At 40.5% G+C, this 26,668-nt stretch overlaps 1 protein-coding gene across 1 annotated transcript in view; it reads right to left on the bottom strand.

The window, feature by feature from the left end:
* Positions 1-10,566: 10,566 nt before the first annotated feature.
* Positions 10,567-26,668, bottom strand: part of dnajb6b (DnaJ heat shock protein family (Hsp40) member B6b) — a 28,229-nt gene continuing 12,127 nt past the window's right edge. The window contains 8 exon segments of the mRNA XM_085171854.1: positions 10,567-11,434; positions 13,938-14,081; positions 19,580-19,650; positions 19,776-19,869; positions 19,872-19,940; positions 20,025-20,147; positions 24,655-24,756; positions 24,964-25,032. Coding sequence (XP_085027980.1) covers positions 11,325-11,434; positions 13,938-14,081; positions 19,580-19,650; positions 19,776-19,869; positions 19,872-19,940; positions 20,025-20,147; positions 24,655-24,756; positions 24,964-25,032 — 782 coding nt within the window. The 3' untranslated portion in view covers positions 10,567-11,324.

Raw genomic sequence — 26,668 nt, 5'->3', positions numbered from 1 at the left:
AATTTTTATTTCTTTTATAGAGTAAAATATTGGATTTTACTCTCGTGAGATAGTGGTTTATGAACCAAAATCCTCCATCACAGCTATTTTTTGCCTGTCAGACTGAGCACTCCTTTGAGGTACAAACTGCAGATAAAAGCCTGTCTGTGTCTATTCTGTGTGATGTACATTCTCCAACTGTAGGATCCAAAAGCCATAAATAATTCCTTTTTTTGAAAGTTTAAACACAACAGCTCTAACAACAGCCTCTGCATACAATGTGTAAATTTCCGCCTTATTTCAGACGTAACTAAAAGCAACTTACACATCCTTTCTCGTTTCATCATCTCACCGCGTGTATGTTTACTTACCTACAAGCGTGTGCTGATTTCACACAGCAGGAAGGGACTGTTTCTTGTCATTAAAGTAGCCTTTACAGTATTCATCCATATTTTTGTCTCACAGCCTGAACCTATACTTTTCCTGGATCCAATCAGCATGCTGTTGTTTTACTCTGTCTCAAACAGAATCTAACATTTGAGCCGAGAGACCTCTCCTCTTCGCTGGCGTGAAGGTAAAAGCAACACCGGCTGCATTTCAGTAAGGATTTTGACTGCACTTCCACTACCTTTTCTCATAGCGTCAGCTGTAGGATTTCGTTTCAAGCTGCACTTCTTTCCTTGTGATGACATTGAGTGATACATTTCTGGAAATCCATCAAACAAGAATTGATAGATGATAACGGTGAAGAAGACAAGGAGTTAAAGATGGTTTGAAGTGGGGGCGGGTGTGATGGAGCCAACACAGGATGGGATGATTGATGTCATCAACAAACAGGTGATATCATGCAGTCCCTGGGGGGATGGAAAAGAAGATAGACCCAAGACTAACCAAAGAAAGTATTCAGGAATTTTTTTTTTTTTTTTTAAAACTGAAGAAATGAAGAAAATGCTGTGAGGTGGGCGTTCATTTTCTATGCAACTATTGAATGTATGAAAGTTTTGTTTTCTAATCTGCATTTTTTACATTCTTACTGAAGTTTAAGGCAGTTTGCCATGAAATTCTGTATCAACATTTTTGTATGCCAGTAACACTGGTAATCCTTACTTTGCATCTATGCCCACCATGCTTGAAGTTAAATATCTCACGAATTATTAAAAACAATTGCTTTCAGATTTTCTAAAGATATTTAAGGTCTATAGAGCAGCCGTTCTAATGAAAGTGGTAATTTAGTACCAACATTAGGTCAAAATCAATCCATCTTCTTAAGCACTTATCTAATTTGGAGTCACAGGGAGGCTTGATCCCATCCCAAAGTCCAAGGGCAAGATCCTGGACAGGTTACCAATCTATCACATTATTATTAGCTTAAAATGATTGGTTTTGCTTCCATATCTTATCCTATTGTCACAATGAGCATGCTTGCACACTGATATTAGCATTCACTGCTGTACAGATTTATAGAGCAAGGCTAGCATTACAAAGGAACTCTTAGGGGTTTATGTACAATGGATTACATGTGAGACATGTGGTTAGGTCCAATATTAACAATGCAATAAACACCAATTCACTATTATACCAGTTCAACGCCCTGAGTTTAACCCCTTTAGGTCTATATGGATATCCTGTCATGCTTTATCGTCATCCAGTCACATACCAAATACACCCTTTCAGTCTTGTGGTTGCAGAGTGTTTCCCTCTAACACATCAGTGCTGCTGCTGTGATGCATCGCTGCCTGCTGTTTTAACACCACAGGCACCCCACAATCCACCCCTAAGCACCAGGGGTACCTATCACTCCCCAATTTGCAGAAAGTGACTGGGACCGTAGATGCCAAACTTGTATTGTATTCTGCTGCTGTAATGAATGAAAGTTTTGTGACAGAAATATTTAAATTGCGAGCAAAATGCCTTCAAGAAAAAATGCAGTGCTGTAATTTAATCTCGTATTGGTTAATGGTGCAAAAACAAAATAATGCGGAGGTATAAAATAAGAATGAGACACATATTTCATAAACTTTAATTCGAATCAACAAAAGAACTGCACTGCTTTGCTTTTTTAATCTTTTTTTTGATACCTTGGACCTCGTGCCTTGTGAATAGCAACTGAATAGGAATGTGTAACAGAGATTTAAAGCAGTCCTTTGCCCCTTTCTTCTTCTGCCCTTGCCCTTTGGATAAATTTAGGCCAATTTTAAACCTGCTCAGGCCTTTCATTAATTTTAATGAGGCCAGTTTATGGATGCAGAGGGGTGCCAAGAAAAGTGAGTTGTAACCTACAGCAAAAATATGCACTACAATAAAATTCACTCCTATTGTGGTGACTCAGACAAATAGCTTAATTCAATTTTATTTATGTAGCATCAAATCACCTCAAGGTGCTTTATATGAAAGCTGATTATTCAATATTAAAGAGAAAACTAGTAAATTTCATAACCTCCTATGAGGAAGCACTTGGCGACAGTGGGAAGGAAAAACTCCCTTTTAACAGGAAGAAACCTCCAGCAGAAGCAGAGTCAGGGAGGAGCAGCCATCTGCCATAACTGTTTGGAGGGGAAACAGGAATTCTTGTACTTTGGTGACACTTTCATTCTTTGTTTAAACTGATATTGTAGCTCAAGGAAATCTAAACTCCTTTTTCTGAATCTCTTCCTAGCTCTGACCCTCCAACAGTACATACTGTACCTCCTGTTCCACACTGAGCCCCATTATCCTGGGATAAAGTGACACTATGAATGTCCAGAGAGATTTCTGTCGCTGTCGACAAAGATGCCACCCGAGTCAGATGACAACTGTACTCTGCCACAGTCAGAGTTCTTGCAGGCTGTCGTTTGCTGCACTGCAGTCATAAAAATGGCCTTACCCATGCTGGATTTGCGGTGATTACGGTCCAAGTAGTACACAAACACAAAACCTTGAGGCTTTTGTTTGGACTCACATAAATCCCTTCTCCATTCCCAAGACAAACAGTATTAAGACCACTAATGCAATAATCATCAGCACAAGCAAACGTACACAAACAAGACACAAAGAATCAATCAATGAAGAATTTAGAGATGTATTATGCTGCAGTTGGCTGAGCCTCAGAAAACAAGCTGCTTGCCAAATTTCTACAGATTTAAGTTAAATTATGTGACACAGTTATTCATTTGACATTTAGAAAAAAATGTATCTATACAAATTGTGTGCAAAGCCATTATCGTGGGTGGAGGTATGAATCTGCTCTCTTTGCCACTTTACTAAATGGATGCTCGTTATAAGCTGCTGAATACGCCCCTAAAAAAACTCCACCTAAATCCCCGTCTGACAGCTGCACTCAGGTGGGGTGTTTTTTTGTTTGTTTCACTTTTGTATGTTTTTTTCCTCCTTCCGGCGCCATTAAGCAAGATTTTGAAAAATGTTTTTAAAAAAATCTTCCTGCGTCCTGCTTCTTTTGTCATTATTCACTAAAAGTCTTGAGTCCTTGAGGGGCGACAAAAGCCCTCTGACGAGCAGATGAGCAACAAATTCTCTGCGGTGACGACTTTTCAAAGCTTGTTTGATGCACAAGGATTTATTAGCAATTTCTGCACCAAACCAATTAGGCGCCGGTGGTATAAAAAATCAAATAAAATTTAAGAAACATCTGTGTTTCAGGGTTAATTCAGTTTCATGCTGATTTAATCCAATCAAGAGCCGTTATAAACCGAATTGCATTTATTAATTTTAACCACGCTGTGCATTTGCTGCAGATATGACCTCCTGTTTGAATGACTGCAGCATTTTTTTTATTAGTCTATAAAAACAATAAAGAGCCATCAACGCTAAGTGGCTGAACATTACACTTCTCTGCTTTGTTTTCTTGTTTGTTTGGGTTTTTTTAATATGGAAGATGCAGGCTTTGACAACATAGATGACAAAGTCTGAGTTTTAATCAAAAAGTTTGCTCTACATACCCCGCTGTCTTTATTGGCTACATTTTTTGTTCTGGCATTTGAAATGAAAAGCAATGTTCTGCTTTGAAACCTTGGACCCTGGCATTCTTGCGGATGTAACTTTGACACGTAGCACCCACCTCCATGAAAGTTCTTCTGCAAAACGCATCGACGAAATACAACGTGAGAGCTGCAGCAGGCCTGCAACACCACCTCAATCAAGACCTTACCGTCCTAAAAGGAAAAGAAAACAATCTCCAATAAATCAGTTAAAGGTTGCATTATGTTAATGAATCTGGATTGTAATGAACCTGCACTGCTGTCTAACTAACTAACCCCTTTCTTTCATGAACTAAAGCACCTTGCAGCCCTTGACTGACATATGAAGATATTCATAAATATCAGCATGTATTTGTTCATAATCATTATCAGTCAATATTATTATCCTCTTCTTATTTTGATACAGGCATGTGTTCTAATGGTGAGGCTTACATTCTGATGAATTTATAACAGGGTGCTTTGAATCCATCGAGCAACCAGTAACCTGATGCACAAGAGACAGCAAAATGTGGCCTAATTTAAAATGAATTGTTTAAAATTACACTTAAGTAAACTTAACTTCTGCTCAAAGCCCATCATGAAATATTGTGTTCAGGCAGTTATTTGGACAGTTACACTCATAGGCAACTTTGTTAGCTGCACCTGCTCAACTGCTCGCCAATCTAATGGATGCAACCCAGTCTGTGACAGAGAGGCTAGTCTGAATATTTAAAGAACTGATGATCTACTGGATCTCCCAACACATCCGTCTCTAGGGTTTACAGAGAAAAAGAGAAAATATTCAGTGAAAATGCCTTGTTGATGACAGCGGTCTGAATGCTTCGAGCTGATGGGAAGGCGACAACAGTAACTCAAATAAGCACTGTTACAACAAAGATATGCTGAAGCGCATCTCCATATCCAACCTCGAAGCCAATGGGCTACAGCAGAACGCCATATCGGTTTCCAATGTTGAAACTAAGGTTCACTAAAACTGTACAACTAAAGATTGGAAAAATGTTGCCTGGTCTGATGAGTCTTGATTTCTGCTGCGACACAGGTTAAGACTCTGATGTAAACAGCATGAAAGCATGGATCCATCCTGCTTTGTATTAATGGTTCAGGCTGCCTGTGGAGGTGCAGTTGTGTGGGGCATATTCTCCTGGCACACTTTAGGACCTTGAACAACAGCTGAACATCGTTTAAATGCCACAGCCTACCTGAGTGTTCTTTCTGACCGCGTTCAACCCTTTATGATTACAGTGTAACTATCTTCTGATGGCTGTTTCCAGCCGAATAACACAAAATGCCACAAAGCTCAAATAATCACAGACTGCAGTGTTGAACAGTGAGTTCGCTGTACTCAAACGGCCTCCACAGTCACAAGATCTCAATCCAAAGGAGTACCTTTGGGATGTGGTGTAACTGGAGATTCGCATCATGTGCAGCTGATGAACCTCTGAGGATTGTCTCCAAGCACCTTGTTGAATCTGTGCCACAAAAAATAAGGCAGCTCTGAAGGCAAAAGAAGCATCCAACCCAGTACTACCAACCTGAGGACAAGTGAGTATACACATAAACTGAATGTACAGAATCACCAGTCAAAAATTACTAGAAACAGCTTAAAAATGGCCTCAGTCTGACCTGAAATAGGGTTTTTTTCTTCTTCTAAAACTCAGATTGATACATATATATTTACAGAAGCTACATAAACCAGATAAGCCTGTGAGGCCTAAGTCATCATCGGTTATGACCCTAACTATGTTTTCTGTTTTTTTAAACTGCTCAAAAACATCTTGTCATTTAGAGGACACCAAAGCAAAAGGACTTTTCCTTTAAGGTAAGAACTTAAAACTCACACTGCGAGGTTTACTGTGAGCATAGCAGACCAATAAGTGACTAAATCCATATATTTGTGTTTTAAACCAAGAGATCTCACTGCTCTTTACATTTTTCCTTAATTTTTTACAGTTCTGTTAGTATTAGAGGCAAATGGCATCAAACTTTCCCCCTCTCTCTCCCTCAAAACTTGGACTACCCTTTCAGCAGAAAAAAGAAACAAACACGGAGCCTTCCTCTTTTCTGAGCCTTTCTCAACCGTATTGATTGCTATACAGTCTATAACTTTGATTGCTTTCACCCTGTCATGCTACAGTTTTGTTTTATATGTTATTCATAGCGTCTGTGTAGCTATCTTTCTACTTGTTTCACAGTCAGACTCCCTCAGTCTACTCTATTGAGTGTTGATACTTACATTTGAACATCGTTTGTCTGCTGAAGATGGGTGTCGATAGGTGCTCCGCTTGGTGCGGGTGCTTTTTCCTTTAAAAGGAGTGACTGACAGGAAGCTTGACGGTGAGCTGTCACGCTACCGTCGCTCCTCGGGAGGTAGCTGTCCTCAGAGTGGAAGTCGATAGGAGGATTTCACAGGTTTTTTTGTGATGACTTTAGGAGGAGAGCTGTGAAATTTAAGGCAATGGAGGGAGATGGGCCACTGCTTTAATTAAACCCTTGGAGACTGCTGGCTGCATGGGAACAAGGGCCAAATGAGTTGCTGGGTCATGTGCATGCGTTCTGCCACATGAATAATACAAAGCACTGCAGGCTCATTCAAAATAATCTGAGAGTGCTGCTCTTTTCAGGGCTCTGCTCACAGGACAGGAAAATCCAGGGTGTTTTGTCTCTGCTCATAGCATAGGAAAGAAACACTGCAGCTTAGATGTCTTGGCATTGTAATAGAGAAAAACTCGCAATATATGCTGACGGTACATGTAAAGATAAAATGAATACATGCAATGTGTAATGGTCAATCATAGTGACAAAACTTTACAAAATTATCATTCGGTGCTGCATTTGCACTCGGGTCAGCCGAGATTTTTAGTGTGTTTCAAATCACAGTTTGGGTTTTGGGTCAGTCTTACTGCCACAAACCCACTGAAAGCTACCGGACCAGCACCAGACAACAATTAGGTGGCAGGCACTGTGGAGCAATTACCTGCTAAACAGCCAGACATTTCCCCGAGGGGTTTGTGGACAGGGTAGAGCTAGAAGGAGAGTGAATATCTTACTTAAATTTGCCAAGTAGCCCGAGACACACGAGCTCAACTTACCCTGGCTCATTATATGCAGTAATATGTCATATATTTAGCCTACATGGGTTTTTAAAAAATACTTCCAGTGGAAAGCTTTCAGATGTTTTCTTTCACTCTTTTGTAGTCAGTATTGTTTTATGCTAAGAAGACTGTGAGTGACAAACCACGATTAAAAGTCATTCATTAAAGAATCAAATAAACAGAAACTGGTTGCTCTTTTTTCATCATCTAAAACGTCTGTGTACATATTGACTGCTGTGGGTGTTCGGAGTCATTTCCAAACATTTAGTGCAAACAATGCACCTGCTTAAATTAGAGCTTTCGTGTGTATTGGTATTTTCAGTTTACTTGCTTGTGGGTGTTATTTGTACTTTTTTCCCCCACCTACTTGTCTTATTTAATGTGTGCTTGATTTTCTGAGTAAGGATCAGTTCTGCACTGATGACCACAAAGACTCATGGGACTGTTTGGATCATTAATAGACCTTTTTCGCAGCAGACATTTTGACATTAAATGGCAGGTAAACACAGCTGCTGCTAATGACAGCACCATAGCTTCTGCTTTATTTAGGTGCAGGGCTTTAATTAAGATAATTAGTGACACCTGCGCTCACCTGCGTTATATTAAAAAGACTGCTGTGGGAAAAAGTAGCTGCGCTTTTTATTCCACTTACAGCGAGTTGTGTTCACACTTCGATTGTCATGAATGTCTGAGCTTTGGCTAGCAGCTTCTGACCATCGTTCAGAGCTGTTCAAATGTTAAAGTGGATTTTTATTTCTTGTTTTCTGTTATATATACAAATATACGGTGGCTTATATTAAACAGGTTTCACCTCAGTAGCTGTAAAGAGACATGAAGGGAGCTAAAATGACTTGTTTCAGGCAGTGGATGAACTGATGGACTGCCTGAAGCTGAACACAAACTACTTTAATAGAGTCTAAGGCTACGTCCACACGTACACGGGTATTTTTGAAAACGGAGATTTTCCGTTTTCTTTTTAAAAAATAATCCCGTCCACACGTAAAGGCAGAAATGAAGGAAAACGCTGCTAGGAACATGCCAAAGCAGCAGGTGGCGATATATTCCTAACCATGTAGAAATGTTGGCCAATCAGAAGTCTAGAAGCCTCAGTGGGAAAAAGTAAACAAAGCTGGGGCATAGAAGTAGTGATGGGATTTCCGGCTCTTTTTAGAGAGCCGGCTCTTTCGCCTCGGCTCACTAAAAAGAGCCGGCTCTTTCGGCTCCGAACCGGCTCTTCAGGTTGTTTTGTTGCTTTAATTATTTAATCATTAACAATAATATAAAATTATGCAGAAAAGGAATTACTAATGTAAAAAAAGTGGTTTTATTTATATGTGTTTATATATGGCCCCTAGAGACAAATCATGTACAAACTCTAAAGCATATACAAACTCCAAAAAGCACGTACAAACTCCAAAACACATTTATAGCGTTTACTGAACTTCCAAAACAGAGCTACCCAGATCACTTAAATTACACAATTGAAAACATGTGTGTATTGTTTGTGTATTTATAGACAAGCACTCATATTTATTCAAATAATTTTTTAAAAAAAGTTCATTTACCTGTTACTACCGCACACCAAATCCAGTTGTTGATACTTCCTGGCTTGTGTAGCCACTAGGTAACAAAAGCTCAACACTGCGCCCTAGAAACCTGGAGTACTTCTGTTGTCTTTTGTACGTGTTTTGGAGTTTGTACGTGCTTCTGAGTTTTTACGTGTTTTGGAGTTTTTACGCGTTTTGGAGTTTGTACATGCTTAGGAGTTTGTACGTGCTTTGTCTCTAAGGTCCACCATAAATATACTTTATTTATTCACTCCACATAAAATGTAATAAATAAATCATATAATACAAAAAACAACTATTTACATTTTAAACTTTTAACTATTTAAATTTTCAGCTTTTTCCTTTTAAACAAATTTAACGTGAAATAACACAAAACACTGCAAACCACAACACAATTAAATATAAATGAAAATATTAAAACAAAAAGAAGATGCACATTCTCTGTCATATGGGCCTGCATGATTTCTGAATCCTTTATCATCTGCAACTGAAAATAGTGGATGATTACTATACCTTTCTAATGTGATGTTGTTGTCCCTCGCTCTCTTTCTCTCTGGCTCTGTTCCTGTGCTACTGCGAGTGTAACTAACGCCCCTCCCCCCTCTGCCCAGCGCAAAGTACAGGCCGCGCATGCGGAGTTTAGCGGAAAAAAGGGTGAGAGAGAGGGTGAGAGAAAGAAAAAAAAAAAAAAAACCTCACGGCTCGCATCGTTCACTTCAAAGAGTCGGATCTAAGAGCCATTTCGTTCGCGAACGACCCATCACTACATAGAAGCAGAACCGAGTTGTATGTGGAGGGACAGTAGCTGTGTGTGTATATGTAAGCATTTAAACACTGCAGAGACTACAATTAACAGTAATAGTATTGTAGAAATTCATTTCACCGAAACAATAACGTGGCGCACAGTGTGACGTCAAAAAATGCGCACACCTTTGACGCTGCGTTTTCTCCGTTTTTCTCGTCCAGACCTAAATGCAAAAATGGAGTTTTCAAAAATATCCACCCTGGCCGGAGCTTTTAAAAATCTCCGTTTTCAGTGACCAAAAACGCCGTTTACGTGTGGACGAAAGGTGCAAACGCATAGAAAAATCTGCGTTTTCAAAAATACCCGGGTACGTGTGGACGTAGCCTAAGAATAAAAGTATGGAGCATACGGTTCCCTTTCCAAGCAGTCCTGTTGTAGTTGTTCAGTACGGGGCCTTTTCTTATAAGAAATATCCATCCGTCTTCTTCCACTTATCCAGTTTAGTGTCATGGGTGGGCTGGAGCCTATCAGCTGTCATAGGGTGAAAGGCAGGGTACACCCTGGACAGGTCACCAATTTGTCACAGGGCTAACAAAGAGACACAGACAACCGTTGACGCTCAGTATCACACCTAGAGCCAATTTAGAGTCACCAATTAACCAGTGTATGTCTCGGGTGGGAAGTAGCCACAGAGAGCTCACGTGGACGCGAGGGAAACTCCACACTCTTCTTCTCAGTGGCTCATCTGCCTCCATCTCACCCAAACCCTTGTGTTCTCTTCTGGCACACCAACCATCTGCATATAGTTGTCTTCTTCCACTGGTGCTTGTTATTGTTGGCCTCAACAGAATTCATATGAAAATCTTATTGATGAGCCAAATGCTTGATTTGGCGCAGATTTCCCTTCACGGGGCAGTCCTCCTCATTTATCCAAGATTGAGATGGGCGCTTGGACTACACCGGCTGAGTGTATGTTAGCTGTTTTGCAGACCTAAAATAAAAAAGCAAATCTAACTCATCATCTTAGCCGTACCGTTCCCAGATATGTCTGATTATAATACTACACCTCACAGAGCTGAAAGTTGTGCGTCTACAACATGTAAGCCTTTTCTTAATTAACTGATCAGATCAGTACTGGCAATTAGCGAAGATCTTCCTGCGATAATAGTGATACAGAAGGATAAACACTGACAATCTTCAAGGACGTGTTTTGCTTTAAGCATTTAATTTTAAGAGTCCATAAAAAATGAACATTTCTCAGACGTTTTCCACTCACAGTCATCATGAGAACAACCTGTCAAGGACGCATCTTTTACAAAAACACCCACATGTTGCTGAATCCACTAAATACAAAGAGTCCTACAAAAAAACCCACAACACTTTGAGAGGTGTTAATAAGGACTTTTGGCTTTGACGTGGAAGCAGAGGTAAAGAGTGGATGGAGTTATTGAGTTTTCATGTGGGAGTGAGCAAGAACCATCAGTCCCTCCGTAATAAAACTCACTCTTCTCTTTCATTCTCATTTTACTCTCTCGCCTTGTCTCTGCTGAACGAAGGATTGGCTGAATAGTTTTGACCTTTGCTTATTCTCACACGCTGCACAGTATTAGCCCAGTAATTTTCATGCTTCTTATAAACAAGGCTCGATACTGTAATTCTACTTCCACTTGAACCCTTTCAAACACAAAATCACTCCCCCAAAAAACACGCTGCAAACAGTGGAAAAGTTCAAGAGAGTAATTTAAGTTCTCTGTACATCCACGCGATAAATACAGCAACAGCTACTAAAATGTATCTCGAACAGAAGAAGACAAAACGTTGAAGTGAGGTCTGCAGCTGATAAACAGAGAGAGATGTGGTGCAACGGTGGGGCTGCTGGGCCCCTGATACAAAGCGAGGATGAACTAATGCCACATGTGATTGATGGATGGCACTTCTGCCGACCGCTATGTGTGTGTGTAAGCGTTTAAAAGAAGGCACCAAATCCACTGAACCATGGGAAGTGTCGAGGAGCTCTTTTCTTTTTGGATTCTGCCTCCTTTAGCCACAGTTTCTTTCTCTTGTTGTCTGTGTGTCCTTCAAATTAAAAGAAAAAGGGGGGAAAAATCATTAGAATCATCATATTTATTCTCACTTTCACTTTTTAGCTTATTTAAACTGTATGAGTTGTAAATAATAGTTTTATTAATGTGAATAAATCACTTGCAGGACTCTTAAAAGTGGATTAGCTTGGTCACAGTGTGCCTGTCATATAAATTTCCCAAGACATAACAGCTCGGGAGCACAGTGAGCCACCATTCTTGTGGTGATTGAAGCAAAATGTGCAGAAAAACTTCAAGTGCATTAGATTTGGGAAGAGACTGTAAAGAGTTTGCGTCACTACACTACACCACACAACTCCTGCTGATTGTTGATGATGCTTTTATAAGAGTTTTAAATGAATGTTTGACTGAGGATTTTCTAAGACAGCCAGGTTAGTAAGATGGCTGGACTTAGTTTTCGATCATGATCAGTGTGTGTCTGTGTCCTTCATGAGTTATGAGGCTTTTTTGAGCTCATAGCTTCAGTACTCTTAGAAAATGAGTAGTCCAATTACTGTGGAGAAATACACTAAGCAACACATTCATAATCTGAATCACAGTCACTGGACATGAAGCGTTACAGCTTGCTTATACAGGTTTGTTGTCTTACTTTTGAACTGCCTTAATTGCATTAACTGCATAGAGTCAAACAGTCCTCTGAGATTTTGGGTCATATCGACACAATAGTATCACAAAGATGCTTCATTGGATTCAGATCTGGTGACTGTGGAGGCCATTTGAGTACAATGAACTCATTTTAATGATGTGTTTAATGATGTGTGGTCATAAAGGGATGGACATGGTCTGCAACAACACTAAGGCTGTGGATTTAAATTAATTGCTAAAAAAAAATCCCATAAAGCATTATACCAACGCCTCCAGCCGGAACTTTCAAAACAAGGCAGGATAAATCAGTGTTTCCACGTTGGTCACGTGGCACCAAGTGTGGTCTTCTGCTGCTGTAGCCCATCTGCTTATAACACACTGTACGTTCAGAGATGCTCCTCTGCAGACAACTAAGGTATTAAGGTACTTCCCTTACTGCTTGAAGCAGTCTGGCCATTCTCAGCTAACGAAATACAGCTCACTGGGCAGAGGTGGTTGTGTGGGAAAATCTCAGTATATAAGCTGTTACTGAAATACTCAAACCAGCCTGTCTGGACTCAACAACCATGCCACGTTCAAAGTTACTTAAATCACCTTTCTTGCCCATTTTAATGCTCAGTTTGAACTTTATCAGCAATTGACCGTCTGCATACCTAAATGCAGTGAGCTGCTGCTACATTGGCTTTACAGAGATTTGTGCTGAACAGGTTTACTTAATAAAGTTTCCCAGTGAAAGTAGATTAAAGTTTTTGTCTCCCTTGTATCCTTGGACAACAGTATCATGTCACACTTCTTACTCTTTGAATTCAGGTATTTTCTGTCCCACTGCCACAAGTGTAAAAAATAAAAGCTAAAGAAACCTGACAGGTAGCTACACAACGTGCCTTTACAAACAATTGTGAAAGAATGGGTTGTTGTAATGAGCTTGTTAAATTCAAGCATAATACTGTGATCGGAGGCCATTTCTGCAACAAGTCCGTTTGTTAAATTTCTTCCCACCTAGATATTTAATGATCACGTGGCAATATTGCAAAGTGGAAGCATTTAGGAACCACACCCACAAAGCAGCAGATCACATAAAGTTACAGAGTGGGGTCTCTGACTCCTGAGGAGGATGGTGTGTAAAAGTCAGCAATGCTCTGTGGAATCTTCAACATCAGCACAAAAACTGTGTGCAGGGAGCTTCATGAGCGAGTAGCTCCTCTAGTTCTAATGCATAAGTGGAAATTAAGAGAAGTCTTGGATGAACCTATCAGCATTTTTCTCCTGGTTTTTGTTCAAATTAAAGCTGTTAATGACTTGGCAACTAAAAGCTGTCTTTGTAAAGGATTGATCACCTATCAGTAAATATATCAGAGGCTGCCTGTAGCAGTGTGAAGGGTTCCTACTCGCAGTTAAAACTCTGAGCTTTAGTTTGCAGCAGCACTTAAAACCACTCCTCTCTCTGAGGACCCATATTTAAGTAGTTTGTGTCATTATCTCAGGGAGAGAATTAGGGCCTTTGTTTGTGTCGCAGCAGGAACTATGTACAGTGAAATTAAAAGTCCCCTCCTTAACTAACAAAGCCGCTATTATAAAGCATTCAGCGGCTGCGTGTTGCAGATAATTGCTCAGCTTTTGTGCATGACTTCCTGACCCCATGAAGGAAAACAGAGGGTGAACTCTGACCCCTGGTCATTACTGCGAGCTAGAACAGAGCTGCCTAATGAACATCTCTGTCCTCTCTGTTTACATCTGCCAATCAAACACGCCACTCTTCGTCATCCTCCTTTGTGTGGCCATCAAACACAAAAGCAGACAATTAGCTGCGCTTATTAAGACTCTGCTCTTTAAAGGGGGTGGGCCTATGTGTGCTGGTAATTAATCAGCCCTACACCGGCGGGTGGGCGGACCTCTCGTTTGTCCCGGGCTCTCCCCCTCTTCCTCTGGTGGGTTCTGGGCAGAGTTCCTCAGGTGACGCTGGTGCAGGCCCAGGCCAGGAAGCGTGTTCTGTCTGCGGCGGCGAAAGTCCTCCATGGGGTCCTCAGCTGAGACGTCTGTGGGTGTGAGCAGAGCAGAATGGCAATGAATCACACCTAAGCTCCTCGCTGTCTGGATGGTTTGCCCGAGGTGTTTAAATCAACATTAAACCCCCCCACCCCACCCAACCCCACCCCCCACGTAGCCTCTGAGAATTCCAGCCTTCTGACATGAGATGTGAAGTGAGCTGAAAGGAAAACATATTACCTTCTCATGCTCTTGGCAGTGTGAATACAATCAGGCAGCGAGAGAGAGGGGTGGGTGAAAAAAAAACTAGATACACACATCTATTACACCAAGTTCAGTCCAAAAGGTATATTGATGTAACCAACAAGAAACAAGAAAGATGAGATAAAACGAGAGGTTCAAAGAGTCCCCAAGGCTACACGGACCCCTTTTTCTTTCACATCCCAACCATATATTTCATTCATATTTCATCTGCCCGACTTTATTGTGATTAGTCATGTAAATAAAATGAGATTTGGTTATTCTTTTCTCTAGGTAATTTACATTTATATTGAATTAGTGGCAGGCAGGGTATAGGAGAAGGGAGGGTGGGTGGGTTGGAAGGGGGGGACTTATTATGCTGGGAGATTACAGGCAGATCTCATCGCTATTGTGTTGTGTAATTAAGGCAGTGGAAGGGAGAAGAAAGGAGGCCAGATGCTCGCCGTGCTGAACCCGGTCCCATTTAGAGGAGGGTCTTCAGCAGCACCCCACCCCCCAAAAAATACAAAATAAAAATAGAAAATCCCCTGCACAGCATGTAACAGTCCAGCATTAAACTCATCAGAAGTCATCAGAGGCCCGTCGGCTTCGTTTGAGCCGCCGTCTACTGTACCTGCGCGAGCATGAACATAATCCTTCTAAAGGTGTCCTCCATGTTTTCTCTTCGCTTTAGGTCGATGGGATTTTTAGAAGGAGATCTTTAGATGCTTTCAGGTGGTGCTCAAGGGGTTTTTGAGGCAATCAAACACGACTGCTTGAACTCAGGCCTTAACAGAGACAAAAAACCTTTGCTGGATTTCTATTCCCTCTGAATAGGGATCTTATTACTGCGGGTCATCCATTCTGACCCGAGCCCAATTTCTTTTTTGTCACAAATGCTTTAAGGTTAAAATTGGCTGAATGTAGTTATTTTCTCTAAACTTTGGGCGTCCGTTTTAACCCCAGACTTGAATTTCTTCGCTCTAGAGTTTACAAATCAGCTTTTTTTTTTAAAAAAAAAAAAACTGAACACACACACACAGAAAGATGTAAACGAGCTGACCCCCACATGGAGGCACCTGCTCCCAGCAGACCACCAGACAACAGGACAATTGGTGGCTTTATTCTCAAGGCTGCAGTTCGAAGGGAGGGGGTGTGCGGGCAGGGGGGGGGGGACTAATCCCAACCTGCATTTGTCTCACGATCCTATCAGGTGAGGTTAGACGGCTGGATTAAGCTAAAATGCATGCAACTTCAAGGTTGCGTGATTCGTCCCAGCCTCCTTTACTCCTGGGGATCAATATTTGCATCCATTAGAGGTCCAGTGATAAGATTCCTTCTGCTATCAAGTTCCATAATCCATCACCAGTTAATTAATTTCAACAACAACAATATCAAAAAGCAGTGATGATAATGAGATTTTTTTTTGTGTGTGTGTTCATAAAGGCAGCCTTTTATTTTCTGGATCAAGGACTTCATTTGAGTGAACACAGTTGAGTTCCTGGATGCTTTCATTTGCAGCTATTGTCTTGAGAGTGCCTGTCATTTGTCTGCAGGCTGAACAATGCTGTGTGTGTGTGTGTGTGTGTGTGTGTGTGTGTGTGTGTGTGTGTGTGTGTGTGTGTGTGTGTGTGTGTGTGTGTGTGTGTAAAGCCTGCTTGAAGCACACCGTCTAGACTGAAATGCAGGAGCACAGGCGTAAACGCCCAGGTTAACACGCAAACGCACACAGACACAAAATCCATGTGTGACTGACAAAAGCAGCCTTACTTGCAGCAGGCTGGAGCTTTAGTTGTCAACTGTGGAAGCTTAAAATAAATCACTGTTCAGAAGGACGTTAACCCTACATGACAACTACAACCACAGACCAGATTATTTTCAACAGTCCACCTTCCCCAGGTTCAAGACATCTGGTGGCGTGCTGATGCGACTCTGCTGCAGAGCACAGGGAGATACAGTCTTGTAGAGACACAGCCAAAGGGAAACTGGCAGCTTATCTTTGCCATCGTTCATAAAGTGACCAATGGCTTCAGGTTTCATGCTAAGCTGTCAAGCGGGCGAGGCGGAGAGAGGGGGGGATTAAAACAGGATGCTGCTTTCAGCCAACAGGAAGCCATCTCTCATGACATGGGACAGGAAATCACAGTAACGTGTTATACTGGAATAGATGGATGGAGAGAAAGAGAGCTGCAGGACCTTGGTCTTCACACCTTAATCACTACAATGGCCTGTTACAGAAATAAAGGGCCTTTATTTTTACTGCAAAAATGTTTTGATATTCAAATTATGAACACCGATGGGCTTCTTCTGTGTTTTATTTGAATTTAATTTAAAAGACACATATGTCACTTGTTGCTCCATTTATTTCAGTAAGGCTCCAGATGTTGTGAGCTTTTGCTCTCAGAGAAATCATGACGTCCTGCTGTCTATTGCTCACAAACAGCACCACCTAGTGGCTACCTTCACATTGAACCGTGCGGTTTAAAAAAAAGCAACAATTAATCTTTTTTAATAGGAAACATAGTGAAGCTAATTTAATTTATATTCTTTATTTAATGCGCCATTTTCGCCAAATTCTACACATTGAGACATATTTTTAATTTAAATAAAATAAGCAGCAAGGTAATTTATTGTATCTTTTATTGTTGTAATTTTAATGTTTGTCGGGAAAAGGTCTCTCTTGTAAATGAGACATTGCGTCTCAATGGGACAACCAGTATAAATAAAGGTTAAATAAAAAAAAATTAAATTTCCCTGAATATCAACACAAGTAGATAATTAATTTTTCAAATGTTTTTTTTTATTTTATTATTTTAATCATTCAAGGCGTCAAAATGTGTTTAATCCAAGCATATATTATAGATGAACACATTTTAGACTTGCACCAGGTAAACTTTTTGCTAATAAACAAGAATAAATGAGATTAAAAAAAAAAAATCAAACAAACAAAAAGACGCTTTTATAGCGGAACTTGATTAAGATTTACCTCATTTTTAGCTTTTCACGCTATCACAATAATCCTCTGATAACTGTCTGTGCAGGTATTGATATACCATCAATACAGATGGCTGATAGATCATTCGGCATACTTTATTACTTTAAATAGTGCCAATATAAAAGAAAAAGTCACTAAAGCAGCGGCAAAATTACACTTCCTGTTTAGAGCGCCGGTGTTCTGGGAACTGTAGTTAATCTAATAAATTACACAACCTGAGTGTCCAGGAGAGGGAGCTATAGTACCACAGATAAAATCCCTGCTCAGGTAACACCTTTTTTAGTCGCTTCCGCTCTTCTTTTAAAAGCCTTAATCGCTTAAATATATATATATATATTAGACCACCACAGGACATCGAGATCACATCAATGTGATCAAATGTGGTGTCCAAATTTTCGTTGCTTCTTGGTACAGCTTAATAATCCTCATCTACATTAGCAACAACAATCCCTAATGTATGCAGCACATTTACACATACAGAGATATGAGTGGGAAAACAAGAGAAAGACAGCATACGGGGCTGCAGTGTCACCTAGCAACAGGACTGCGCACGCGCATCTGAAATCAGCGGTTTGCGGAGGGGGGGGGGGGGGTGAAAGAGTCAAATAGGATGATAGGTGGTCTTCACAGCACTGAAACAGAAACGCAGGCACCAAATTGTGCGTTTCTGCATCAACATTTCAGTTTTAAAGCCTCACCCTGCCCTTTGCTTCTTCTTTGCTTTCCCACTCCTGATTGCTCTTTTGCGAAAATATGCAGCGGGGCTTGTGTAAATAAACTAGCCCCGAGCACATTCCTTAACACACACATACTCTGTGCACAGTGACCTCAAAACAAACTGCAGTCATACACATAACCCAGTTTAACTGAGTCTATCATGTCAAATGTTTGTGCGCGCGTAAAAACACACACACACACACCTACCTTTAATGCCTCCGAACACAACATGTTTGTGTGCTTGTAATCAAGCATTATCTCTGCTGTTATCTGACACAGCTTTTACCAAACTGATCAGCCCAGTTACTTCTACCTTGGATCAGATCAGGGCCACCATCAGCACTTTTACAATAGCGCATAAAACTGCTATAAAGGGTGAGGCAGAGGTAGAAACGAAAAAGAAGGGAGGGTGTTGCTTCAATTTCACCTAAAGATAAAGCATACCTACCACACGAGAGGGAAAAAAAAAATCAGGGTGTGTTATCTTTGCTGTTTTCCTCATGATCTCTTGGTAAAATGATTAGGAGCGTAGTATTTTAGTATTTTAGTGAAAAGCAAACAGTGCATTGTGTAGTGACCTGCACTGAAACTGAGGCATTAGTGGGTTACAAAATGAAGCGCAAGGTGAGCTCTGACTGAGAGTGAGTGTGCGAAAGAAGCAGCCGCTGCGGTTTCCTTTATTGCGGTTGTGTGAAGCAGCTTTTAAACAGTGAACGGGCGCAAGCAGAAGACTCACACACCCAGGAAGAGTGAGGCAATAAAGAAAGTCACTCAAGCAAAGAAAAAGCATCACACAGACACCAGGGTGACTGCAGCAGCACTTCCCTTCACGTTGCACAAAATTTATTGTCTAAATCTGAACTTTTTATTTTTCTGTTCTTTGTACAAAGACCCTGTGCGTCTGGTAACAGTGCTGGGAATCGGCGATCATGCACAAACAAACCAAAAAACACACTGTGTGTCCTTTCCCCCCAAAATACACAAACAAAAATGCAAAAGTGAGAAAAATGCACATTGTTACAATTAATTTATTAATGATCTGTTCATATTATTACACACGCGTGAACATGGTAATAGCAAACAGGTTAGCAAGGTGAAGTCCAAGTTAAAGACATTAGGGTGAGGTGGTTAAGCTTTCCTCATTCACTTGTTAAACTGGTCAAATGTAAAGAGCAAAAATGACATGCATAAGTCAAATGTACAGCATCTTGTGTTACCTTTTCCCCCCCTCCAACAACAAAGACAATATACACCCCGAAAGGAAAAAAAAACTATTTATATTTATATATACGTATAGTACGTATCCAGCTCTGTCGCAGAAGTTAAAGTACAATTCAATTTACTGTAGAAAACAAAAACATAATTCCCAGCAAGCTGGTCCCGCAAAAATAATGGAATAAATACAAATATACAAATACTGTGGAAATGTCTCTTGCCTCCCCTCACAGCTAAACTAAAATGAGAAAATTGTTCTTTGGGAAATGAGATGCAGGAGGACACAGAGAGGAGAGACCGACTGCCGGAGATTTCCAGATGACAAAACTATGTTGAGGCGAGATAATTACTTGTTATCCAGTCTTAGGAGCTGCTCCTTACCATTAACAGTTAGAGATTTTAACTGACCATCCTCTACCACTTCAACCCGCTCCTGGCCGTTCTCAACGATCCTGTCAAACGTAAAAATAAAATAAAATAAATCCATAAATAAAAAGACAAAATACACTTTGGAAATCAAGAAGACGGGATAATGTCAGAAGTCTTATAAAGATCGCAGAGTTGAACATTTGGGTACCGTTTTGTGATAATCCTTCTGCCGTTGACGAATTTGGTGGAGGTTGAAACAGATTTAAAGTTACCCATTCCTCCTCCTCCTCCTCCTCCTCCCCGCCGCCGCCAAATGATGATGAAGAGAAGGAGGTGAATCCTCCCCCACCCATGTCTCCAAATGAGCTAAAACCTAACAGAAGACAAACATTAGAGAAGAGAACTAAAATAGGGAAAATTTTCCTCTTTTGTTCAATAATCCTCTCTATGTACTCACCTGAATCAAATCCACCAAAGCTACCTCCAAATGCTGGAAAGCCCCCAAAACCAAAGAGCGATCCACCCATCCTTGGCCCCCTCTGGTGACTGCCTCCAAAGAAATCATTAAAGGGATCATCAGCTGTGAAGGAAATCAGAGTAATTTGTGAGTAACACAGAACATCTTTCAGAAGCAGGGACAAAACTCCACGTTTAATCTGACATGTTATCACTTTCACCTTGTTATGGTATACATGCTCGCTTAAATGGACACATCACTGCCAAACGGTCTGCTGTCACAGTCACCAATATCACGAGTGGGAGACTTTACTCTAGGAGAGCTGGACGGGTCCGTAGAAGGTCCTTAACCCATCAGCAGGACTATTACTGCTCCTTTGTGAAAGGAGGAGCAGGATAAGCACAGCCAGGGCTACAAAATGACCTCCAGCAGGCCACCAGCGTGAATGTCTCAGACCAAACAGAAACAGACTTCATGGGGGCGGCCTCAAGGGCCAACATTTTCTAGCGGGGCCTGTGCTCACTTCCCCCACAGTGGAGCCAGACTGGCATGTACCACAAAATACCAGAATTGGCAGCTACACCATATTAACCCCGATTCTTTTGGCCCCGTGATAGAACAGAGAAAACCGACTCATAGTGTGTTTAAACATTTATATATTTCTTTTTATTCAATCATCTTCCGGAAGAGAGAGACCCCTGCACAGCCCAAACGCCAGTTGCAAGAGCTCTAACATTTTTAGCTCAACATGTGTCTTATATGGTGTTATTTCTGTACTTCAGACGTCACACACAGTTTCATTACAAGCTAAACTCCTTCTATTCAGTTCCTCTATTCTGTCTTATTTATTAATATGCCTGTGCACTAAAACTTCCTGTTTTTTAGTCTGGCTGAGCACTTAGTTTGTGAGTCAAAAGTGGCCTTGCTCTACAGGCCTTTATTATTAAAGTACATAAAACAATATAATAGGAAAATAAGGAGACTAAGGATATTGATTTCATGACAGTTCTCCCCCTTTTTGTGTTTTGTAAGAAACACAACATAATTCCTAATTTATCCCATTAAGTTTACTTCAATTCAATTCAATCCAATTCAATTTTATTTATATAGCACCATATCACAACAAAAGTTGCCTCAAGGCGCTTAACAGATACAGTAAAAAACCCAACAATCATATGACCCCCTTTGAGCAAGCACTTTGGCAACAATGGGAAGGAAACACTCCCTTTTAACAGGAAGAAACCTCCGGCAGAACCAGGCTCAGGGAGGGGCGGCCATCTGCTGCGACCGGTTGGGGTGAGATAACAGAGACTTTGAAGAGAGATGCCCTTATGCCCTCTGCTTTTCACAGATGAGCAAGTTACCCTGAGCACATGTGACAGATGTGCAAGGGTCTGAAGATGACGTGGACAATGTTATGATGACCGCATCATCATCATTCAGCATGACCGGTTTGATGGTAGGTCAGTGATAATGTGGGGAGGCATATCCACGGTGGACGGTACCCTGACTGCCATCAGGTATTGGGAGAATTTTGGACCCAGTGTTAGTACAGTGGGTCCTGGGTTCCTCGTGGTACACAATGCCCGGCCTCATGTGGGTAGAATATATTCAGGCTGTTCCAGGAGGATGAAGGAATCAACAGTACTGAATGCCCCCCATGCTGGCTTGACCTAAATCCAACATAACATCTCTGAGACATCATGTTTCAGTCCATCTGATGCTACCAGGGTTAATCTCAAACCGCCCAAGGGTTCAGTGATTACCTGGTCCAGGTCTGGGAGGAGAAACCTCAGGGCAGACACATGGAGGCTATATAAATGACCATTTCTCAGTTGCTGCAATGAAATTTTAGCTAAACAGACTAGCCTGCAGCATCATTTCTTTCACTTTGATTTTTGGTGTGTTTTTTTAATTCAGTCCTCTGTAGGCTGATAATTTCAGACATTCAGCATGTTTTTATTCCCAACTGAGATCTGATGCATTTTCTAGGTGTTCCTTTAATTTGTTGGCTTTTGGTTTGTTTGTTTTTTGAGTACAATTATGCAAAAAATATCATCTTATTCTGAGGAGGTCAGGTGAGAGGCACTTGCTCACAAGAGGATAAAGTCAGGAATATCTTTAGCTTTGCTTTCCTTCCAGCAGCAAACTATGTGTGGTTCTTTGGAGCTCGACAGGAAGTACAGTTTTTTTCCCTCGAGTACAACCTGCCAGTTGCCAGCTCCTAAAATATTTAAGTACCTGATACAAATTTTTAAAACAAATTAAGGCTGTGGTGAATATCAGAGCATCCGTTTGCAATTTCTGGAACAATCTTATCCCTAAACTGTAAAAGTGCCGACCACTAATTCTCCTCCTAAAGCCCTGTGGACACCCTACTAATTGTGCTCTGCCAATCTGGGTCAGCCCAGCAGGATAAGGCTGGATCACTGGCACCATTTGCTGAAAGAAGACTCCTCCTTCAACCTTGAATGTACTGAGGCAGTGGCAAGAAAGCTTTGCTTGTTCCCTCTGACTGAAAGCCTAAAATAAGAGTATCTGCTGACTGCTATTGCAACCACATTACTGTCCATTTACCTTAAAGACCTTAGAGGAGACAGCTGAGCTCCTGCAAAGAGGTCAGAATGACAGCAGGCTTCGCTGGGAGAAAGTGAGGAACGGGAGTGCTGAGGAAGGCCGTTTAAACACTCGGACTGTGATTTAATTATTGTTACAGTGGCGCACATACAGATAGCTGGAAGAAAAGCTGAGTCATTCTTAAGTAGAAGGAACACGCTCTCGTGCTCATGTACTCTGGCAGAACTTAAAAAGAGATGTCAAGCACAGACTAAAGATTAAACAGCCAAGAATGTGCCACACCTGTGTAACACCTCACAGAGCATGAAAAAAGTGAAAGGGCAGTATCACAATGTACAAAAGCAGGGGGGATTTAACAAGGCGGTCTGAATATATGAAAAAAGTTTAGAAAACTGAATTATATAAGCTGTGTTTTAAAAGCAGCTGTCCCGAAGTATAAAACAGTCATCTGCTCCTCGCCCACGTCTTCACATTTTCATCTGAGAATAAGAGTGTGCTGTTCTTGGCAGGCAGCTCGGCCCTCAGCACTGTGTGGTTCTGTTTTTGTCTCCAAACACACCCCACCCGCAGTCTGCTGGACGCTCTGAGGTAGCTGAGTGACAGATCCACCGCACCAGCTGCTGGACAGTCAGGACTCCAGGCTTGACGGGCTTTTAAAACATATGTCAATCTTCCTCTGATTTGCCATCTTAATAAAAACCAAGAAACCCCAAATGTCTCTTTAAAAAGGGAATACACACCAACACAGAGATTAAATAAACTTAAGACAGATGACTTTAAAACCTTCTCCAGGTGCATACCAGTCAAGCAAAATAAGGTTTAAATTCTAGTTTAACTGCAGATCAACTTCACTCTTCTGCGTGCAGACTCCATGGTTTGCCATTTTTGCTCTCACTGTTTACCGAAGAGCAAAAACAGCAACAGCTGTGCTTACCCGTGTTCAGAAGGACACAAGTTTACATAATGAAACATGACGACTCCCTTCTAGCTCCAGTTCTGTGGTTCTTATTTAAGCGTCATATATAATGATTTTTAATATTTACATTTTTCCTGTCAAGTCCAAAATGCACAGCCATGCTCAAGTGTTCGAAATATACCGTGTTTTACATGCGCTCTGACACACAGCGCGCACACAGACACACACTTACCGTTATTACATCTGCTTTTGTTTTAATACGGAAGCTATTTTTGAAAGCATTCCAGTTGAGTGATGCAGACTCTCAAATCCATCGTCTGCCTGCGTCTGAACTCCATATTTAGAGGCACACAGGGTGAACTACACATGCCTTCCAATTGCAGACAACCTGGTAGAGCAACTAAACGTGTTTTACTAGATCACACTGAACGCAAATATTGGCATCTTCAAAGGATGAACTGGATGGCACCTCAAGACACGGTGACTTCAATCAGTTAAGATCAACTAGCTCTTCGCTCCTTACTCTTTGTTACAAGGCTTATTATAGTTTTGTCTCTCATATAACTCATCTAAACTTGTGCAAAGGAAAATGAAGAGTTGAACAATTCTGTCTATAAGTGTGGGTGTATATTTGTTTGAATTTATCATAAAGATTATGTGAACAAAGGCTCACAAAATGAAAGATCTAAATCCTAATTAATTAACTAACCGAGGAAATGTAATGAGGTTGAAGCCAACATCCAGCAGGGATACTCAGCGTTTTCCTTCATGCGACATTTAGTGAGGTGAAGCGAAGAGTGCTTAGTGCATTGGAAATGCACATTACAGTCCTGTGGGGGATTAGCAACAGGCTTTCCTGAAGGCTTCCTGGGTCTAACGCTCAATCTACACAGCAGGAGTGGTGTGCTAATAGGCAAACTAATTAGGAAATAGAAAAATCTATGTTTAACATACAGATAACTGGGGCCTGGTGGATGCTCTGTGTCTCTGAGCATTTTTAGGTCATCCGTGAATATTCTGGACTAGATAAAAATATGAGTTTAATAATAGCCAAAGCACATCCCCTCAGTTCCTCTTTCAGTTCTGAAAACAACATCCCATCAGTGCCTCTGAAGTGCACGCACAGAAATGGCTTACCGAATAAGTCTGTAAATGGATCTCTGCCGCCGAAGAATTCCCTGAAAACGTCATCGGGGTTGCGGAATGTGAAGCTGCTGCCGAAGTGGTCATAATGGCCTCCTATTGAACATTGAAAAGAAACAAGGCTTATAAATGGCACCACACTTCAACAAAGATAACATTGCAAACAGCTATCAGTACAAGCTGTCAAAGCACCAATGCAAATACCAAATGTCCAGCTGTTTCCACCTGATGCATGTCGGCATTTCATGCTTAAAGTAACTGATAAACTTATGAATATGGAAACCTTAACGGATATCTCCTTACCTCCACCTCCTCCTCCGCCACCTGAGAGGCCTTCTTTGCCATATCGGTCATAAACATTCCTCTTGCTTTCTGCAATAGAAAGAGAAGGACTTTACATGAGATGAGAAACAACAAGGAGCAACTGAAGGTGAAGCGCCCTCCTTCCTGCATTATAAACCTCTGTTAGGATCGTGAAAGACTCCAGACTTCACACATGATGGCCTCAAGCTAACAGCCTCTTTTAATTTTCACTGAATAAGACTACCAAGTAATTCCAAGAAAATGACTAGAGACAGTAGTGTGCGATTTCAGACTACAGCTGTGCAATCCACTGAATACTCTCACGTTTGACCCTCCGTAAAAGTCCAGATTCACTACCAGCAGTATGCAGTAAATTTAATTCAGTAGACATTTTTTTAATTATAATTAAACCAGAAACTAAACGGCGTTAAAGAAAATCCGGTCAAAAGCATTTATGATCTTAATACCAACCACAATAACTAATTGAGTGGCTCTGTTTCACACCAAGCTTTTATTAATTTATTATTTATTTATTAATAATTCAAAGACTTGTTCCAACTAATTTAATCAGTAAAGGGGATTTGGACAAGTCTTGCTTTGTGAAGTCTTTAAAAAAAATAAAAATAAAAATAAAAATCAGTGTTAATACATACTATAGACTAGGGATGGTCCGATCCGATATACAGTATCGGTCGGACCATACAATGGATAGACTCAAGTTTTACTTTGCAAAACGCAGTGGTGCTGACTAAACAGTTTCATGGTTTTTTTTTGGGGGGGGGGGGGGAAAAACCCTATGAAAAAAAAAAAAAAAAAAACCTTTTCCCCCCCTATACTTGTGTTAACCCCTTATTGCCTAGTGTATCATATTTGATACATAGGTTGTTTTTTTTTTTGCCAGTTTTTGGGACTTCAACATAATCAGTGTGAATTTCTCCCCCTGACAAACCTAAATAAATTGCATAATTTTTTAAGCAATTAAAAAAAAAAAAAAGAAGCAAATATGACACAAATTAAATGTCATATGGAAATTTAAACACATTTTTTTTAAACAACTACAAAAAATTAACAACTTAAAGTTAAATAAACACCATTTTCAAGATTTTTTAATTTTCTGGCAAGCATTTCCTGATTCAGGCTTTAAATGGTTAAGTTTTGTATAGAACTTGCACAAAATTCAGTCTCAGACTAAATGTGACAGAAACAGCTTACACTGACATCCATCTTGATGAAAGATGAGCGTCATAATGCCGTGTTTGTATTTATTTGCATACCTTTCCATTCTGGATGTCTAACATATGTTAAGTTTTACATTCTACAAGCTGCTTTTTTAAAAGTTGTTGAATATAAACATTATTTTGTGCTCATATTGCACTTCTTTTTTTCAGAATCAAAGAGTTTTCAAAATCTGCATAAAACTGCATTTTGAATTACTTTTTAAATATATCTTTAAGTACTTAAGTTTAAAGTTATGCTAAAAGTTTAAATAAAAAGATCAGTATTGCTGAACTGCAAAATATTTTGGGTGCAGTGTATTTTTTATTTATTTTTTTTCCACGCAGGTATAATAGAATAGCTTTAGGGCTTTGTTTTTTAAAACTTGAGTATGAACAAAATTCAGCAATACATTAAAAACGGTTTTATTGATTATAAAATAGACTATATTGGAATCATATCAGTATCGACAGATATCTAAATTTATGAT

Source organism: Neolamprologus multifasciatus, chromosome 9 (assembly GCF_963576455.1).
Source record: "Neolamprologus multifasciatus chromosome 9, fNeoMul1.2, whole genome shotgun sequence".
NCBI lineage: Eukaryota > Metazoa > Chordata > Actinopteri > Cichliformes > Cichlidae > Neolamprologus > Neolamprologus multifasciatus.
The sequence above is the reverse complement of the archived record's forward strand: the minus strand, read 5'-3'. Positions and strand labels throughout refer to the sequence as shown.